The sequence below is a fragment of the Centroberyx gerrardi genome, chromosome 3, assembly GCF_048128805.1.
Source record: "Centroberyx gerrardi isolate f3 chromosome 3, fCenGer3.hap1.cur.20231027, whole genome shotgun sequence".
Taxonomy (NCBI): Eukaryota; Metazoa; Chordata; class Actinopteri; order Beryciformes; family Berycidae; genus Centroberyx; species Centroberyx gerrardi.
Genome location: NC_135999.1, coordinates 2,144,500 through 2,165,648, shown reverse-complemented (window position 1 = coordinate 2,165,648; position 21,149 = coordinate 2,144,500). Strand labels below are relative to the sequence as shown.

The following is a 21,149-nucleotide window of genomic DNA, read 5'->3' as shown; positions in this document are numbered from 1 at the left end:
GATGAAGTCCAGTACGATGTTGTCAACTGGAACATACTTCAGCACCTCTGGAACCACTCCATCCTCACCGCAGCTCTTGCCACTGTTCAGGGATGTCTTTGCCTTCACATACTCTGCCTGTGTAAATGGGCAATCATCAATAGGGAGGTCTGTGAAAACTTGGCCAATGTCTTCATCTTCGTCAAGGACAGTTGGGGGGTTGCCAAGGAGATTCTTGAAATGATTGTACCAGGCTTCAACACGCTGTTCGTCACTTTCTCCCTTGATTTGAGTCACCTGTGCCGATCTTCTGCCAGAAATCTCATTTATCAGCTGCCAACTCTTTGCGTGCTGTTGATTCGCATGAGCCACCTCCACTTCTCTGACCTTCTGAGTGAGATGTTCTTCCTCGACGGCGTTGTAGATGCTGAAGAGCGCCGTCTTCTTCTCAGTGTACGCCTGTCTGCTGATGGAACTGCAGTCGGCTACAAAGGTGTTGTAAGATGTGACCATCTCTTCTCGTGCCTTGACCACACGAGGATCAGAGGACCTCACTCTCTTCTTCGCCTTGGGGATCTTCTCGAGACAGACCTCAGCCGCCTCCTCGTTTGCCCTGACGAAGCGTTGGTACCGGTCAGTTGCTGTCTCCCCCTCCTCTCTGCCAAGCAGCTGGAACCTGTTACAGATCTCCGTAGTCAGAATTCTGAGAAAAAAGTCAGAATTCTGACTTTGTCCTGATTTTGAGCTCAGACCTCAAATACATTTTTCACATGTGGCCCTAATCCTCTTCCGCAGATTTGCAATGTTCTCTGCAATTTCCTTTGGTCTTCTAGAACATCTTGCAGAATTAGCAGGAATGTTTCTCTCCAGGTGATGAGGCTGAGGGCAAAGAGAAGGAAGTTGTTGGTTTGGTGTTTCATGAGAGAAAAAGCTTAAGTGTATTACATCTATTTCTGAAACAATCCATTGTAACTTTGAAGCTAAAGTTGATAACGAGGCTCACAGTAGGACTGTAACCCCACACTACCTTCAGGCACCACTAGCGAGACCGGACTATCTAGACTAGTGTCTACACTCGATTCAATCTGTCTGTCTAGACTAAGCTACGGTAAACTAAGATACACTATGCTAACTAACCTAAACTAAGATATACACTGAGCTAAAATTGATTAAAAGAAAATAAATGCTCATTTAAACTTAATCCTAAACTAAGCCAAATTTGACTGCACTAGCTGGACTAGACTTGGCAGATGAGACTAGACTAAACTATCTAGACTAGTACTAGTGTCAAGTCAAGTAAAGAGTAATTGAAAATGTCTGAAGAGAATACTTACCATCTCCCACAGCTTAATCCCATCAATTGAAAGCATTATTAGAGATCCTGACCTGGTCAACACCACATCCCTTGAGTTGATGGATTTGTACGGAAGAGGATTAGGGCCATGTGACAAATATGCGTTCTTAGAAGAAAGTCATAATTCTGAGTTTAAGGTCAGAATTCTGACTTTGTCCTGACTTTGAGCTCAAACCTCAAATAAATGTTTCACATGTGGCCCTAATCCTCTTCTGTAGCTTTGCAATGTTCTCTGCAATTTCCTTTGGTCTTCTACAACATCTTGCAGAATTAGCAGGAATCTTTATCACACAGACCGGTGACTAGTTAGACAGGTACTTAGACAGCTCAGCCAGTTAGACAGGTGATTTGTTAGACAGTTGGTTAGTTAGACAGGTAATTATATAGGCCAGACAGGCGGCCAGTTAGACAGGTGATTTGTTAGAGAGGTAGCTTATGAGACAGATTACTCAGACGTGATTCGTTAGACAGATAGACAGCTCAGTTAGACAGGTGGTCAGTTAGACAAGTGATTAGTTAGACAGATAGTTAGACAGGTTAGCCAGTTGGACGCGATTCATTAGACAGGTAGTTAGACAGGTGGTCAGTTAGACAAGTAGCACACAGCTCAATCAGTTAGACAAGTGGTCAGTTAGACAGCTGATTTGTTAGCGAGGTAGTTTGTGAGACAGATTAGTCAGTTAGACGTGATTCTTTAGACAGGTAGTTAGACAGCTCAGTTAGACAGGTGGGCAGTTAGACAGGCTGGACTATAGCAGCTACACAGGAGAGGATAGATGATCTAGACTATCTAGACTAGTGTCTAGACTAGACAATCTAGATGATCTAGACTAGATCTAGACTAAATACACTAGCTAGACTAGACTAGGCAGATAAGCCTAAACTATCTAGACATCTAGACTATCTATCTAGACTAGTCTAAATTGAACTACAATACACTAACAAACTTAAACTAGGTTAAAAATTCATGGTAAATACATGCTAAACTACAGTAGGCTAAGCTAAACTAAGCTAAGCTAAACTAAAACAAGATCAAGAGTCTACAGCCCTGTGACGTTGAATTTTGTGGAAGCGTCTCTGCTGGGAATCCCCCTGAAAATTTTGGGGCGACAAGAACAGTTACGTCAGAGTAAAGAGTCAACACCACATCCCTTGAGTTGATGGATTTTTTCTGAAGAGGATTAGAGACACATAAGAAAAATATGAGTTCTGAGGAAAAAGTCAGAATTCTGAGTTTAAAGTCAGACTGACACCATTGACACACATAGCGTGCTTAACCAATCATAGTCAGTCAGTAACTATGAGTCAGTCAGTAACTGTCAGTCAGTAACTGTCAGTCAGTAACTATCAGTCAGTAAGTCTCTATCAGTCAGTCAGTAACTCTCAATCAGTCAGTAACTCTATCAGTCAGTAGCTTTCTATCAGTCTCTCTCAGTCAGTCAGTAACTCTCAGTCAGTCAGTAACTATCAGTCAGTAACTCTCAGTCAGTCAGTAACTATCAGTTAGTAACTCTATCAGTCAGCAACTCTATCAGTCAGTCAGTAACTATCAGTTAGTAACTCAGTCAGTCAGTAACTCTATCAGTCAGTCAGTAACTATCAGTAACTATCAGTCAGTAAGTCTCTATCAGTCAGTAACTGTATCAGTCAGTAAGTCTCTATCAGTCAGTAACTCTCAGTCAGTCAGTAACTATCAGTTAGTAACTCAGTCAGTCAGTAACTCTATCAGTCAGTCAGTAACTATCAGTCAGTAACTCTATCAGTCAGTACGTCTCTATCAGTCAGTAACTCTATCAGTCAGTAACTCTATCAGTCAGTACGTCTCTATCAGTCAGTAACTCTATCAGTCAGTACGTCTCTATCAGTCAGTAACTCTATCAGTCAGTAACTCTATCAGTCAGTAACTCTATCAGTCAGTACATCTCTATCAGTCAGTAACTCTATCAGTCAGTATGTCTCTATCAGTCAGTAACTCTATCAGTCAGTAACTCTATCAGTCAGTACATCTCTATCAGTCAGTAACTCTATCAGTCAGTAACTCTATCAGTCAGTACATCTCTATCAGTCAGTAACTATCAGTCAGTACGTCTCTATCAGTCAGTAACTCTATCAGTCAGTAACTCTATCAGTCAGTACGTCTCTATCAGTCAGTACGTCTCTATCAGTCAGTAACTCTATCAGTCAGTAAGTCTCTATCAGTCAGTACGTCTCTATCAGTCAGTAACTCTATCAGTCAGTAAGTCTCTATCAGTCAGTAACTCTATCAGTCAGTAACTCTATCAGTCAGTAAGTCTCTATCAGTCAGTAACTCTATCAGTCAGTAAGTCTCTATCAGTCAGTAACTCTATCAGTCAGTAAGTCTCTATCAGTCAGTAACTCTATCAGTCAGTAAGTCTCTATCAGTCAGTAACTGTATCAGTCAGTAAGTCTCTATCAGTCAGTAACTCTATCAGTCAGTAACTGTATCAGTCAGTAAGTCTCTATCAGTCAGTAACTCTATCAGTCAGTAACTGTATCAGTCAGTAAGTCTCTATCAGTCAGTAACTGTATCAGTCAACAATACTGAGGCAAATTCCTGCCTAAAACCTTGTTGGTCAACAAGTTGTCCTGTGAATCACTTCCTTAAATCCATGAAACCTCCCTTTCACAGCCTCAACTCTTTATATCCAGCTTCCTACCTGTTAGCTGTCTTCCTGTCTTCTGCCAGCTGCAGTCAGTCTCAGAGCTCCATCACGCTGTGACATCATCATGCTCCCTTCTGTGACATCACAAAGGCTCCAACTGCACTTGTCTCATCTTTCTTCTTACCTTACATGCTGTGCATAGAACATTTTGAAAAAAAATATATACATTATATTTTCATTCACTGAATTCTGACTTTTCAATTCAATTCAATTCAATTTGCTCTATTGGTATGAAAGTTTACAAACAATGCTGCCAAAGCATTATGGTACAGAGTGTGTGTGTGTGTGTATGCTGGGTTAGCACTCCATCATATAATGACTATCAATAGTCACAACAGTTCAACAATAAATAATACATTCAATAAAGCAAGAATCAAAAACACATTGGTCAGTGTGTGTGTGTGTGTGTGTGTTGGTCACTCACTGTTCCTCAGGTTGTGGCAGGTTAACACATACTGTGCAGTCAGATCTGCTGTGTTTCTTCTCCTAAGACAATTCTTAGTCTGGACTTGTCATCCAGCTCTTTGAAGGAGGAAGTGCATCTCCGAGCACATGTTCTGTTCTTACTTTTCACTGTGGTTGTTTCTGATGTTCTTCTGGCTCTATCTGGCTTTACTTGGTCTCTGGTACAGCCATGCCTCAAGTCTCTTTGTCCAGGTTCTTACCTGTCTCTCGTCTTCTCTCCCGCTGGCTGCTGCACTGTGTGCGTTTTGCACCGTTTCAGCACGTGACGTCATGGCATTCTGTTCTCTGACATCACAATGTTTTGCTTTGGTTTTATTTTGAAAGGCATGGCCGGAATTCGTATATGAGAAACCTGTTGGCTAGTTTTATTTTGAAAGTTCAGACCGGAGATTGTGTTTGTTATTATTCCACCTAACTTGACAGTGGTGATGATGCTGAGCATCCTCCGCTGCGGTTCTCTACCTGGACCGTGTTTTGGTGGATGCAATGACAGAAAGAATAGCAGTGTCGTTATTTCATTAAAGTGATCTGAGGTTTCCCGCCGTTGATCGCAGCTGTTAGTCTGAGCTGAGTGATGGTGGATTTGTCTGTAACTGGTGCAGTCTCGTCTGGACAGAGCAGAGCTGGGCAGGGACCCAGCTCCTGTAATGGGAGGAAAATGTCGAAAAAGTCGCGTACGAAAAAAGGCAAACGAGGCAGGAGAAGAAGGACTAAAAAGACAAGGAACAACAAAACTCCACCACCATATTTACCACCGGAGGTACCGTCCTTAGCCTGGGGATTAACGTTACATCCAGCCAGCTAGCTAGTAGCTGTGATGCAGCTAACCCTAGCTAGCAAGCTAACCGCTGCTGCATTTTTGCCAATAACCTGATTTTATAAAAAAATATGAATGGGTGAAAAATACCGTCATTGTTAGTTAAACTACTTCTGTGACTAGCTGCCCCTGGCCCCGATACGTGCTGCTCTCTCGTACGGAGGGAACGTCACGTTAAACTCTGCACAAGTATCTGGCAATTTAATGTGACTTTGCTTATCTGCGAAGGTACAAACACCATAGAATGTGATTCAATATATTTTCTGAGTCGTAACGAGCTACGTTTTATTTCGGCACATATATAAATCACCAAGCAGTAATTATTTTAACAACATTTCAACTTTAAATATATAGGCTACAGCTCTGTAGCACCGCCCACCTCTGTGTATTTTGGTGGAAGAAGGTTGTGGGAATAATAGGAGAGCCACTTCTAAAAGTTTACATTTTACTAAAACAAGTGATGCTTGGCGAATTATATTTATGCCGAATTGAAGAGTGGATTGTAACGATTAGAGAAAATCTCGATTCATATATTATGATGTGTGTGCCTTCGCCACATAAGCAAGGTCACATTAAATTTCCAGATTTTTGTATGGAGTTTGGCGTGACGTTCTCTCCTGAAAACATTTCATACACAGTATCTCTCTCTCTCTCTCTCTCTCTCTCTCTCTCTCTCTCTCTCTCACTCACTCACACACACACACACACACACACACACACACACACACACACACACACTCTCTCTCTCTCTCTCTCTCACTCACACACACACACACACACACACACACTCTCTCTCTCTCTCTCTCTCTCTCTCACTCACTCACACACACACACACGCACACAGTACTCAAGAGGCTACTGTCTTTTTGTGGCTGGTCTGACCTGGTCTACAGTATATTTGGATCATAACATAACATTTTTTCCACTTCACTTGTATCATCAACTTGGTTCTGTTGGTCACAGTTTATTATACACTTGGTTTATAGCTTACAAAGTAAACAGGAAAATGTCTGGCTCAACAACAGGGTGAGAAATGCATCCAAAATGAGACAGAAAATCATAACTTTTCTCTGGCAGGCTCAATAAATCTTGTCCTGAGTTGTGAATCACATTATCACATTATTCTGCTGTGTAGAGCTTGTCCCTATATTAACACATCATAGTTATAAACCATTTATTACTTACATAATTCAATGTCCCTTGTATTTAATGCTGTGCAGGAAAGCAAAATGCAATATTCAGTTACTGTGAAATACAGGAGATGAAACAGAGACAGACTAAAAGTAAGTGTTGAACCCAAAAGGTGTTGATTAAAAGAGACAGATGATCCAGAAGTTTGTATCCTTTAACCAATGGGGATGTTTTATTATATATTTATTTGTTGCAATTGCAAAAAGAGTTGTACAGTCTGGAGTAGGGAAAGGCGATGTTCCTTGCATTCCTGGGTTCATTTTGTCAGAGTTTGATATGAGAAAATGTTTCAGGATGTAAAACATCAGCGGTAAACGTCAGGTTTTGGTGTCAGTCCCTCAGAATCAAAGAGCGAGGGCTTCTTTCTAGAGCCGCCATTTTGCACCGAGAGACGTTCAACAATCATACAGGGAGAAATCCATCGGAGGAGTGGAGAGAGACCAGTTTCTGGAGTAAAAGTAGAGGAGGCAGGTTGAGGGAAAGTGGGTTCACCAAAAAAAGTAAATGACAACACTAAATAGGCCTGTATGTATTGAACATCACAGATTGATGAGATCTAACAGTGGAAGAGGATCTGAGGAGGATTTTTAAGTACAGAGAGAAACTTAAAATTAGGAAAAACTAGGAAAGTAAAAATCTGTATTTAGAGGGCTAATGTGTGTCTTCTTGCCTTCTGTCTGTTCCCAGGCTGAAGAAGGAAACATCGAGTATAAGGTAACTAACTTTCTCTTTGTTGCCCTTTCTGACTTTAGTGCATGATATGGACAGAAATGAAAGTGTGTTTCTCTTGCTGAATATTGTGATATGTATTGCAGCGCATATTGACACCACTTTTTTCTACATCATTTCTTTTTGAACACTTGAAAGTGTTCAGGTGACGCTGTAGGGGAGACATGAGGTGTTAGGATCAGGGTCCAGCCAATATGGGTTTTCGAAGGCCAACATTGATATTTTGGGATTGAAGCTGCCGATGGCTGATATTTTCTGCCAGTATTCAATACCGTTACATTTGATCATTTCCAAAATTCTCTATTAAAACCCAGAATAATAATGTAAGAGTAATAATGTCTACTTGTGTAGAATCTGATCAAAATGCCCCATGAGAATCAGTTCAGGTTCAGCTCTTCCCATAAACAACCTGTGTAGTATTGATGGACTCTACAATTAATATGTAATCAATCAAACTGCATCATATCTATCATATCAGACTGGACCAGATCCCCTTTTCAATAACAGGATCATTTTGGCTTGATATATCGGCAAACCAATATATCGTTCTAACCCAAGTTAGGATGCTTAGAATTTGGTCAGTTTGGCTAAAATGAAAGATTTTGGTAACATAAAGCGTTACCAAGACTTTCTCCGACATGGAACAACAATTGTAGCCCAGAGATTCTCCACCACATACCACCAAAATACCTTGTTTAAGAAACTGTCCGAAACACCAATCGCATTCGCTTGCGATTTGGAAATTGCCGTACTCAATTTTCGATTCCGTTTTATTTTTTCCAATGAATAGTGCAGCCTTACATCACATCGTTCTGAAACTGTACGTGAAGTCTGTCTCCCTCTCGGCTGTCGTCCTTCAGCTGAAGTTGGTGAACCCGACTCAGTACCGGTTCGAGCATCTGGCCACGCAGCTGAAGTGGCGTCTGCAGGAGGGCCGGGGCGAGGCGGTCTACCAGATCGGAGTGGAAGACAACGGCCTGCTGGTCGGCCTCACCGACGCAGACATGAAGGCTTCGCTCAAGACCTTGAGGAGGATGGCAGAGAAGTAGGTCTCCAAAAATCTCCAAAATGACAACTTTTAAATAACTGTGTTGGACTGTGGGACTGCACACATGGTTCCTACACAGGTCTGGAAAGTCTGGAAAAGTCTGGAAAATGAATTTAATCTTTTCCAGGTCTTGAAAAGTTTGAGAATTGTCTTTCAGTTCCAACATGCATGGGGCTATTTATGTTATATCGGTTTAGACAGCGGTGGAAAGAGAACTAGAATGTCCTACTCCAGTAGAAGTACTGTTACTTTGCTGATATTTTACTTGAGTAGAAGTAAAGGTACTGGTGTAAAAATCTACTGCAATAAAAGTAAAAAGTGTGTGATTTAAAATGTCCTCAGAGTAAAAGTTCCTGAGTTCCTCTTTAGAACAGAGAACGTTGTCAGCTGTGATCTTTTCCATGTGATTCTAAAAGGAGAGAGGACAGAGTTCAGACTAGATTCTTTTCACTGGAAACATTAGAAACGACAAAATAAAGTGCAGAAACAAAGTAACAAGCAACAAAAATCATTGCGGACTCTCAACATCCCGTCTTCTCTGAATACGAACCTCTGCCATCAGGAAGAAGACTCTGTGTGCCTGAAGCTGTCGTTTGTTCCAGCCTCCATCAAGCTGCTGAACTCTAATGCTAAATCTTATTATTGCAATGTGCAATAAATACACAAGCACTTTAGCACTTTTGCACTTTAATTCCTACAGTTTCTTTTTAAGCCGTCGTGTTGTCAATGTCAAATGTATAGTCAAATGTCTTTTTTATGTCTGTACAATCCTAAACTGGCATGAGAGTGCGAACCTTAAGTCGTGTTTCTTCTCTAACGAAAATAACTCACACTGATTCCTCTTCTGAATGAAAGCAAATGTGGGTTTATTGATCCGCGTTGTCTATACAAAGTAAACTTGCTCAAAAATAAAAAATCTAATAGATAAATACAGCCTTGTATCCATATATTCCACAACACTCTCGTCACGCGAGCTACTCACTATATTCCTGAGCCTGGTCCGCTCTTAAAGAGACATGAACACATTTCTCTCAATGAGTTTACTACTAATAACACACATGCATAAAATGTAAATAGTTAACACTAATAATTACTCTAATTGTACAGATTAATGTGCATTATACATAAGATATAGTAATTATAAACAAATATAAAGACATATAAATATGTAAATACTATGTGACTGTACAATATGAATTTGGCTCCTACAATGTCTTTAAGATGTTTTTATGTGAAGCAGCTGTCTAGCATCGTGTCAAACGCTTCTCATGTTTTGTGATGTTTTTGTGATGTTTTATGTGAAGCAACGGACCGTAGCACTGTGCCCAAGACAGGGGACAATAAAGTTTACTCTGCTCTACTCTACTCTAAAGTAAACAGTCAGTGAACGGTCCAGTTTCTGTTGCTGATGGAGAGACACACAATTTGTCCTTTGTACTGGATGTGATTTAAGATGTAGTGAAGTACAATACTTCAGTAAAAATTTACTTAAATAAAAGTAAAATTACTGACTTGAAAAAATACTCAAAAAAGTGTAAGTACACAAAAATCTACATGAGTAAACGTAATTAGTGACTTCCACCCTTGGTTTTAGACCCACTGTCATTCCACAAGAAATGAATATTATTTCAAGAAATTACGTTTTGGAAAAATATGGTAAATAATAGTAAATTTTTAGATGGAAATTGTGCAGGAAGCCTGTGTATAGAACCTGTTGTTGTTTGTCAGTGTTCAGTCAGCGCCGTGTTAAGTCTAGTTTTAATTCGTCTAATGTGGTTTTGCCTCGCTCTGCCCGTGTTGCCAGGGTCGGTGCCGACATCACTCTGCTCAGAGAAAGAGAGGTGGACTACGACTCGGACAGAAACTGCCGGAAAATCGCAGAGGTTCTCGTTCGAAAAGTTCCAGACGACCAGCAGGTGAGACGGTGAAGGCCGAGGCTCTCTGTCCTCCAGGAACCTCTCTCTCCTGGTTCTGCCTCTCGTTCTCCTCATTCCCAGGGGAGAGAAGACGCTGTTGCTTGTTCCTGACAGCAGCGAGAGCTTAGCGTGGTTTTAGAAGTTAAAGGTGTGATGAGTTGTTCAATTTGTCTTAAATTTAAAGGAAATATCCACCAGAAAACATTTTGACTGTTGCTGATGTGCCTTGCATTTAGTCCGTTTAGTAGTTTGGCAAATTTTCTTCTTCATGGATAACGACGTCACATCACGTCAGATATTTCCAGCAGATACAATGGAGTTTCAGCAAATAGACCAGAATGCAATGCAGCATCAAGACATGCTCAGTTTTGACCAAGAGGCGCGACTCGACTGGACCCACAGCTGAAAGCAGCCAGTTCACGCCTGTTCTCTGGGGCTGTTTAAAGGCATTCTGGGAAATGGAGGAAATCACTAAGTAGAAGTAGACGTAAATCAAATAGAAGTAAATTACAATACTTCACAAAATAACTCGTGGATTGTATTGAACATCACAGATTGAACAGTGTAAGAGGATCTGAGGGGGGATTTTCCCTTTAATTCCAAGTAGAGGAAGTAGAAAGTAATATCCTGAGCATTGACTAAATGTAATCAGTCTCCTCCTCCACACTGTTTGAACCGTCAGTTTCTGGACCTGCGTGTGGCGGTTCTGGGGAACGTGGACTCCGGGAAGTCGACCCTGCTGGGCGTCCTGACGCAGGGCGAGCTGGACAACGGGCGCGGCCGAGCGCGACTCAACCTGTTCAGACATCTGCATGAGATCCAGACCGGCAGGACGTCCAGCATCAGCTTCGAGATCCTGGGCTTCAACAGCAAAGGAGAGGTGATTACTCTGACGCTTTTTTTAATGGATAAGTTCATTGATTTTGTTCCTATATATAATGAGTCTCTTCATCCCTGTAGCTGTTGGACCCACAGACAGTATTGTCTCCAGTCAGCTGTCAGTTGAAGCAGCGAGCTCCGCTGCCTCTCACTGCAGCAATGAGTCCAAACTGTTTGTGTCTCCACAGAGTCGAGAGGAAACAGACTGAGTTCCTCCGTTACGCAACTTTCATTAATCAGGAAATCACTATTTTTCTCTGCGCAGCACAGAGCGCTGTGGGGTGAAAGGCGGTTCCATGGCGGAGTGATCTGGTTCCGGACGGTCGGGTCAGATCGTAAACAGTAGAGTTCGGTAGAAGACGATCCGCCGAGTGGAAACGGTCGGTGCCGCCGCTTTCCGGGCCGCGGAGAGAAATACGTCGGTCGCTCTCATATCGTTTTCACAAACAGCTTTTCTGGAGATATTCTGACAAACAGTTTGGACTCGTTGCAGCGAGAGGACAGCTGACTCTGGATTACTACAACTAACAGTTACACTGTTCACTCTGTACTTAAATTGTTTTATTACACCCCTGAAAATGCATTTTATATTAGGGAGATTTCCTTAAAGTACTAACGCTGTATTATGACACATTTACAGTCAGTGTCCAAAATTGACTTTTTGGCTCACAAAACTAAAAAAAAATACCTGCCAAGAATAATTTTTAGTTGAATGAATATACATTTTTCATAGAAATACAGTATGTCATCCTAATAATTTGTGTTTTGTTTTCATACTACAGAATATATTTCATAGTTTTTGGTATGTTTTCATGTTGTGCATATTTGTTTATTTTTTCTTTGTCTCAATATGCTCTGCTGTTGTGATTCATATACTGTATTTTCATAGTTTTCATTCACGTGTTTCTACTTAATACATTCTAACAATGTATTTGTCGTCATGTTTAATATCCTCCCATTTGCTCTGTTCTTTTTTATGTTCTGTTTTTCTTGGCTGGATGTTATTGCTGCAGCGACAACCCAGTTCCCCCACAGTGATCTTCCCCTGTTAAATTCAGTCTAATGATCTAACCTGATTGGTTGTTGGTCGTCAGGTTGTGAACTACAGCGAGTCGCGGACGGCGGAGGAGATCTGCGAGAGTTCGTCCAAGATGATCACCTTCATCGACCTGGCCGGACACCACAAGTACCTGAAGACCACCATCTTCGGCCTCACCAGCTACTGCCCCGACTTCGCCATGCTGGTGGTGAGCGCCAACACGGGCATAGGTGAGCTGCCGAGCCCGGTGTGAACACGGGGAGTAATGAAGTCATCAAATATCTGTCAACGTGCACAGAGGAACCTTGTTGTTGGTCATACTCCGGTTAAGATCTGATCCAGGTTAAGCTCATGACGGACTACCAGAACCAGGGCAGTTCAGACTAAACGACTGGTCTGCAGACGGGTAGAGCCTCCAGTCTTTTTTTGTTTTTTGTGATCAATTTTTTTTATTTTAAAGAATAAGTTGGTATACAGCAACAGAAGCGAATACAATCACAATATGTGCACACTTCTCCCCAACCCCCAACACAGATCTTTAACCAGGTTTCTCATAGTCAGAGTATGAGCTCACCAGGTTATTCTAAACCACTTATGCTGTTTACACGGGTCGACCCAAAACCAGGTTAGTGAGTAACTGTGCTAAGAACACAATGCTCCATGCATGTAAACATAGCCAATCTATCTCTGGTGCTGGATAACACTGAGAAACAGAAAAGTCTCCCATAGTTCAGTGGTTCTCAGCCTCAGGGTCAAGACCCGCTTGCAAAACTTTCTCCAATGTAGGAATATAATATGATATCTATAGTTTTTTGTTTGTGAAATAATAAGCACTGTTCAGCTTCCAGAGCTAGAGGTGAAATAAAAACAGACTGTTAACTCAATCCAGATACCTCAAAGTCACCACTAGAGGTCAGAAATGAACTCTGTTTAAAGCCGTGTGACTCCGACACCTCTATAACACCTCTGAGGTCGTCTTCACGCTGTCAGCTTTTTTGTAGAAAGATGGCTGCCTAAACCTCATTTTGTGCTGATCTTGAAAAGCGGGTTTGTTCCCACGAGGACAACAGCAACCAGTACTGAAAAAAAAATGAAAATGAAATGTAGAAATATAAAAAATATAGCTTTGCCGCTGAGGGTTTGATCCAGAGTGTGTCCCCCACCCGAAAGTTGAAATCAAATCTACACCCTTGGTCCTGTCACATGATTTCATTGCCTACTGTAAAAAAGCATCTCAGTATGACCGGATCCCCCCTCCCTCCCCCCCCGTCCAGCCGGCACCACCCGGGAGCACCTGGGCCTGGCCATGGCGCTGAAGGTGCCGATCTTCATCGCGGTCAGTAAGGTGGACCTGTGCGCCCGCGGCACCGTGGAGCGCACCGTCCGGCAGCTGGAGCGCCTGCTGAAGCAGCCGGGCTGCAACAAGGTTCCCATGCTGGTCTCTAACCCTGATGATGCTGTGACCGCCGCCCAGCAGTTCACCCAGTCCTCCAGGTACTTCAGTACTACTGCTAATACTACTGCTAATACTACTACTACTGCAGTTCACCCAGTCCTCCAGGTACTTCAGTACTACTGCTAATACTACTACTACTACTACTACTACTGCAGTTCACCCAGTCCTCCAGGTACTTCAGTACTACTGCTAATACTACTACTACTACTACTACTACTACTACTGCAGTTCACCCAGTCCTCCAGGTACTTCAGTACTACTGCTAATACTACTGCTAATACTACTACTACTACTACTGCAGTTCACCCAGTCCTCCAGGTACTTCAGTACTACTGATAATACTACTGCTAATACTACTACTACTACTACTGCAGTTCACCCAGTCCTCCAGGTACTTCAGTACTACTGATAATACTACTACTACTACTACTACTACTGCAGTTCACCCAGTCCTCCAGGTACTTCAGTACTACTGCTAATACTACTACTACTACTACTACTACTGCAGTTCACCCAGTCCTCCAGGTACGTAAATACTACTGCTAATACTACTACTACTACTACTACTGCAGTTCACCCAGTCCTCCAGGTACTTCAATACTACTACTACTACTACTACTACTACTACTGCAGTTCACCCAGTCCTCCAGGTACTTCAGTACTACTGCTAATACTACTACTACTACTACTACTACTACTACTACTGCAGTTCACCCAGTCCTCCAGGTACTTCAGTACTACTGCTAATACTACTACTACTACTACTACTACTGCAGTTCACCCAGTCCTCCAGGTACTTCAGTACTACTGCTAATACTACTACTACTACTACTACTACTACTACTGTAGTTCACCCAGTCCTCCAGGTACTTCAATACTACTGCTAATACTACTGCTAATACTACTACTACTACTACTGCAGTTACCCAGTCCTCCAGGTACTTCAGTACTACTGCTAATACTACTGCTAATACTACTACTACTACTACTGCAGTTCACCCAGTCCTCCAGGTACTTCAGTACTACTGATAATACTACTACTACTACTACTACTACTGCAGTTCACCCAGTCCTCCAGGTACTTCAGTACTACTGCTAATACTACTACTACTACTACTACTACTGCAGTTCACCCAGTCCTCCAGGTACGTAAATACTACTGCTAATACTACTACTACTACTACTACTGCAGTTCACCCAGTCCTCCAGGTACTTCAATACTACTACTACTACTACTACTACTACTACTGCAGTTCACCCAGTCCTCCAGGTACTTCAGTACTACTGCTAATACTACTACTACTACTACTACTACTACTACTGCAGTTCACCCAGTCCTCCAGGTACTTCAGTACTACTGCTAATACTACTACTACTACTACTACTACTGCAGTTCACCCAGTCCTCCAGGTACTTCAGTACTACTGCTAATACTACTACTACTACTACTACTACTACTACTGCAGTTCACCCAGTCCTCCAGGTACTTCAATACTACTGCTAATACTACTACTACTACTGCAGTTCACCCAGTCCTCCAGGTACACAGTACTAATACAATTACAATTATTAGTACAGTGCACCCAGTCCTTGAGGTAGTCAAATTATTACTACTATTACTACTACTAAGTATTACATCAACTACTAGAGCAGTTCACCCAAACTTCCAGGTGGACAACAGCCAGCTTTCATTACTCATACTACTATCGCTGCTGCTATTACTACCACTTCCACTACAAATACTACTACTACTGTTACTATTACAACTACTACCGCTACTCTTACTACTAATAATGACAATGACAGGGAACTGCTGAATAGCTGGTATGAACCTGACTGGATTACTGTGTGTGTGTGTGTGTGTGTGTGTGTGTGTGTGTGTGTGCAGCATCACGCCCATCTTCACCCTGTCCAGTGTGTCTGGGGAGAGTCTGGAGCTTCTGAAGGTCTTCCTCAACATCCTGCCTCCACTCAGCAACAGTAAGGAGCAGGAGGAACTGATGCAGCAGCTCACTGAGTTCCAGGTACGCACACACACACACACACACACACACACACACACACACGCACACACACACACGCAGGCAGGTAGGTTTTCCCCTACTTGCTAAATTGTTGTACATTGCTCTAGATGAGCTACTACTAGATAATACTTCAGTGTGCTGTAACTCTAATGTAGTGTAGTATTTATTTTTAATAGAGGCCTTTCAGGTGATGTAACCCCCCTCTGGCGGCCATCTTGGAGGTCTTCAGCTCTGTGAACAGCTGACTGTGTTTCTGTCGTCTCAACAGAATTGAACAGACGGTTATTTTCTGTCTGTTTCTGACTGAACTGATCATTTCATCACTGATCCATCTGATTGATTTAGTGTTTAGATAATGTCAGCTTGTTAGCTAGCTAATCATAGTATCTGGTCAGCTAACATCACTGTCTTGTTGTTAACACATCTGATTAGCACACTAGCTAACGTAGCTAGTAGCAGCTAGCGTTAGCGTGTTCACATTAACATCAGTGTGTTTGCCGGCTAGTTAGCTAGCTAACAGTTTGTTCAGGTTAACTGAGCTGACTCTTCTCAAGCTACAACTCAGAGTGTTTTGGAGTAGAGACTAGGGCTAAAGACAAGACAGTTTACTGTGTCACAGTAACCAAATCCACCTTATCACACTATTCACTTTTACTGAGAACGTTACTGAATGGATCTACAGCCACACCACAACAAGCTTTTTCTAGCCTGGTTGGTCATTATTTGCAAACAGCCAATTCTCCAATGTTCCTCCATGATGGTGCCAGCCGTGGTTGACTGTAAAACCTCTATAGCCACCTCAGCACCTCAGTACCTGTTTTCCATCATGTCTCTGTGTGTCTCTAGGTGGATGAGATCTACTCAGTTCCTGATGTTGGGACTGTGGTGGGAGGAACGCTCTACAGGTCAGCAGAACATCACCAACAGGGTTCCTACGTGGGTTTGGAAAGCCTGGGAAAGTCTGTACAATGAATATGATCACTTCCAGGTTGTGAAAAATTTGGGAATTGCACAAGAAGTCTGGAAAAGTATGTGAAGATATGTTTGTTCAGTTCCTGTGAACATCTGAATATACATTTGATCCAGTAGTTGACCCAATTAAAATTTGATATGCGAGTCTGGTGGAGACGGGGGTTCAAATCCTGACTGAGTGTCTCTTCTGTATGTCCCGGGGCAGCGGAGTGTGTCGGGAGGGAGAGAGGCTGGTGGTCGGTCCGACCGACGAGGGCCGGTTCCTGCGTCTGAAGGTGGGCAGCATCCAGAGGAACCGCTCGGCCTGCAGGGTGCTGAGGGCCGGGCAGGCCGCCACGCTGGCGCTGGGGAACTTTGACCGCTCGCTGCTACGCAAGGTCAGAGGTCACTCAACCCAAACACATCCACAGGGTTCCTGCCAGGGTGGGACACGGTAGTTGATAGACTCCAGAACTCAGACGGACTGTGGGTGTGGCCTGGTGTGACTTCGTGGCATCGCCATCACCAAATAGCAACAAGTGCATTGACTATGGATTTGGTTTGTCAACTCAGCAGTCAGGTGTCAGACAGGCCAATGAATTCATTCATTCTTAAAGCTACAATATTCAACTGTTTAACATTAAAATAACAATAAATCTGATATATATTATAGAGCTGCAACAATTAATCGATTAGTTGTCAACTATTAAATTAATCGCCAACTATTTTGATAATCGATTCATCGGTTTGAGTAATTTTTTAAGAAAAATAAGTCAAAATTCTCTGATTCCAGCTTCTTAAATGTGAATATTTTCTGGTTTCTTTACTCCTCTATGACAGTAAACTGAATATCTTTGGGTTGTGGACAAAATAAGACGTTTGAGGACGTCATCTTGGGCTTTGGGAAACACTGATCGACATTTTTCACCATTTTCTGACATTTTATAGACCAAACAACTAATCGATTAATTGAGAAAATAAGATTAGATAAGATTAATCGACAATGAAAATAATCGTTAGTTGCAGCCCTAATATATTATCATTCCGTTTCTTTCTGTGACCCTGTGGTGTACAAGCCTAAATCCCCTTGTTTACCTGAAACTGGCTTTTCAGTGATGTTCAGGATGTTTTTGGGCGTATACCATTTCCTGTGGGCGTGGCCATTGGTGAGCTGAGTTGAGTCTATCAAGCGCAGGGAAGCCATAGCTACGGCAACAATGGAGGAAAGTCAGAAAAGAAAGAACAGCAAAGCTAAACGTTCAGAAACACGGTGAACACATCAGCGTCAGATCGGCTGCGGAGGCTTTACGCTGCCGGTTACCTCAGCCTCAGGACAGATGACATCATCAGGAGGTTGGGGCGAGAACTTGACCAACTGAGGGGGAGGAGGGCGGGACTAAGGCCCAATCCCAATACACCCCTTGCCCCTACCACTTAGGGCGAAGTGGTAGGGCTATATGGCCCTCCAAACAGAGATTTTTCAGAGGCACACTCAAAAGCAATGATGTTATGAGAAATCTCCCAGAATTCCTTGCGAATCATCGGCAAGATGGCGGCTAACGGTGCACAAGCAAAAAAAGAAAACCCCAAATGTAAATATTTTCTTCATTAGTAAAGATTTAAAAATTATGATAACCATCGTATTATCTTAGTTTCATGTCGTTTCAATGTATTATAGACCTTTTCTTTCTAACAAGCATAACAAAAAAATCGCTAAAAAATCGCTAGTATGCTGATGTCTCTAGCGGCATTGTGAGATTCCGGCAACAAACTCGTCGCGTCTGTTTACGTAAACGCCATCGACGACTACTGATGACGTATCAGGGTCTTGAAGGGTTGTCCCATTTCATAGGGGAAGATTTCAACCACTACCCCTTGTAACTCTGTTCCGAGGGGCAAGTCGAAAAGCGAGGGGCACTCGAAAACGACGGGTAGGGGTAAAAATAAGAAATGGGATTGGGCCTAACACTGACTCAGGGAGAAAAGTTGGATGTTGTAGCTTTAACAGAATATGTGGAACGCATACGGAGAAAGACCCCGGTCTGTTGAAAACATGCAGGCGTGTTATGAGGTGGCGTGTGACGTGTTGCAGGGCATGGTGATGGTGAGTCCGAAGATGAACCCCACCATCTGCTGTCAGTTCGAAGCGGCCATCGTCCTCCTCTTCCACGCCAAGACCTTCCGCCGGGGGTCGCAGGTCACCGTGCACGTCGGCAACGTCCGGCAGACGGCCACCGTAGAGTGCCTTCATGGGAAGGTCGGTGTGCAGATCACATGACATGAGATTACATCAGGCTTTAATGGGGAATAATACACAGAATGATAAGAATAACAAATGGTTATTATAACAAAAAAAACAAAAACCAACATAACAACCAAACCTATTGAGAATAACACAGTATATAATATAAATACAGCATCTTCACAGCTTGAAACAGATGACTAGAAATGTGTCCAAAATGTGCAAATACGCACTGTAAGCCACTGAAAGTTGGTGAAAATTGTGCGAAATGGAGGAACTGAGTCATGTTTCCTCTCAACTCCCCTGTGGAGCCACAAACTGCTTTTTTTAGAGTCTTGTACATTAGAGTATATTGTAGGTCTATATGGTATTTGCAGAGGTGGGGACTCGAGTCACATGACTTGGACTCGAGTCACAGTTTTAAATACTTGAGACTTGACTTGACTGGGTTCTGGTGACTTGGGACTTGACTCTGACTTGTACTTTGATGACTTGAAAAGGTTTCTAAAGTCTTGACTTGAGATCTTGTGTTTGTGTAAATGACTTAGATTGAAAGTGATGAGATTTGTTCCAGCGGACGACTGAATTTAAATTCTGTTTTCTGAATTTGTATGGAATGATTGAATTTATTGAAGTTGAAACTGATTATAGAAATCAAACTCATGATGCTCTTACCAAGTTTTTATCCTATTAAAACCATATTGCATTGAAAAGTCCTAGATATTTAGTTTTCTTTAAGATATTAAATTTGACTTGGCATTAATGACATGGACTTGACTTGGTAATCTGCATTTAGACTTGAGACTTGACTTGAGACTTGTGCCTCAAGACTTGAGACTGAATACCTCTAGGTATTTGTGCTATTTTAGGAACAATGGGGGTGAAGAATCAGCTCTCTCAGTCCAGATATGTTTTAACTTTATTTCCTAGAGTTAATTTCTCAAAGGTTGAGTGTTCTGTCAATAAATTGAGCCAGTGGTCTATGGATAATTTTGTTCTGTCCTTCCAATTTAGTAATATAATCTTCTTTGCAATTGTTAAGGATACTGATATGAACGATTTGAAATGCCTGGGGGGCATGTACATTTGATAGGTCTCCTAAAAGAGACTAGAGTTATTAAATCAAATCAAAATATTGCAGTAACATTCCCAGAGGTAGTCGAGTGGTGACTTCCCCACTGTCTAAATATAAAAACGTCAATAATAATGTCAAAGGAGAGTGGACTGCCAGCTCTCCTTTAAAAAAAAAAAAAAAGATCCCAATCTTCAGTCTGACTGGTTGTGCTCTCTGTGTGGCTGCAGGAGGAGCTGCGTACGGGGGAGCGGGCCGTAGTTCGCTTCCGCTTCATCAAACACCCGGAGTACCTGCGGCTGGGCGCCAAGCTGCTGTTCAGGGAGGGCGTCACCAAGGGCATCGGCCACGTCACCCGCCTGCTGCCCAGCTCCCAGAACCACGACCAGAACCAGAACCACGACCAGAACCAGAACCTGCAGGACCACTGAGGGCGGAGGTCGACAGACGCTCCGCTCCGCCCGCGTGAGAACTTCCGCTCAGCGGTTGGAAGTCATCAACGCACAACCGATCGGTTTGCTCTCCTGCCACATGTCGGTGCTTTAATCCGCCTGCGTCTGTCCAGTATCTATAGCTTTGTCTTTATTTGCTCCCGGCGTGACGTCAAAGACTCTAAACTCCCCTGGAAATGAATCCATCATCCCTCTTCCGGCGGCAAAATCTCAACCACAAATCTCCTTTTTTTTTTGCACAGCAAACGTTCGTGTCTTGGGTTAAAGCCGGTTGATCTCTTCGGGAGCTGAGCCGAAGCTTGGAGCGGTTCATCTGATGTTGTGGCACAGATTGCTTTAAGAGGCTCCTTTTCATCGCTGCGGCTGTCATGAGAATACAGCGGGATTATCTTATGGATTTGAGGAATGGTTTTAAAGTGGCAGATTGCTCGCTTCTCAAGTCTTCTCAGCAGAGCGAGCGGATGATAACCGACAGTCACATGGATCTCTGCTAGGAAGGAAAGGGTTTACCTCTCCACCCCCCCAACTCCCACCCACAACCTCCAAACATCTCTACATGCTAAGACTGGATTTGCAGAGAGAATGATTTGTGGAAGGAGTGTATTTCTGAGGTGAAGGGTTTGGTGGTGTGGGGTGGATTTCTTGATGCAGAGTGTCTGCAAATCCTGAAAGTCTTAAAGTTTCGAACTTAAACTCAAGGCCTTAAAAAGTCTTGAACACAGTTAAATGAAGCAATTTAAGTCTGAAATTCAGTTTAGAGATCCTAAATATGTTCCAGTTTCTTCATGAGCTTTTCCTGGTTAGAAATCAGTTCAGCAGACCTGTGTTCTGACAGGTCTGCAGTTAGGTTC

At 42.6% G+C, this 21,149-nt stretch overlaps 1 protein-coding gene across 1 annotated transcript; it reads left to right on the top strand.

Annotated features, from left to right (window-relative positions):
* Positions 1-5,056: 5,056 nt before the first annotated feature.
* On the top strand, positions 5,057-20,277 carry gtpbp2b (GTP binding protein 2b). The gene is made up of 12 exons (XM_071906680.2): positions 5,057-5,242; positions 7,178-7,204; positions 8,080-8,264; positions 10,072-10,183; positions 10,866-11,063; positions 12,157-12,331; positions 13,376-13,595; positions 15,446-15,581; positions 16,428-16,486; positions 16,759-16,930; positions 18,625-18,789; positions 20,077-20,277. Exons 1-12 carry the CDS (start codon positions 5,057-5,059, stop codon positions 20,275-20,277), a joined length of 1,836 nt encoding a protein of 611 aa, XP_071762781.1.
* The last annotated feature ends 872 nt before the right edge of the window (positions 20,278-21,149 follow it).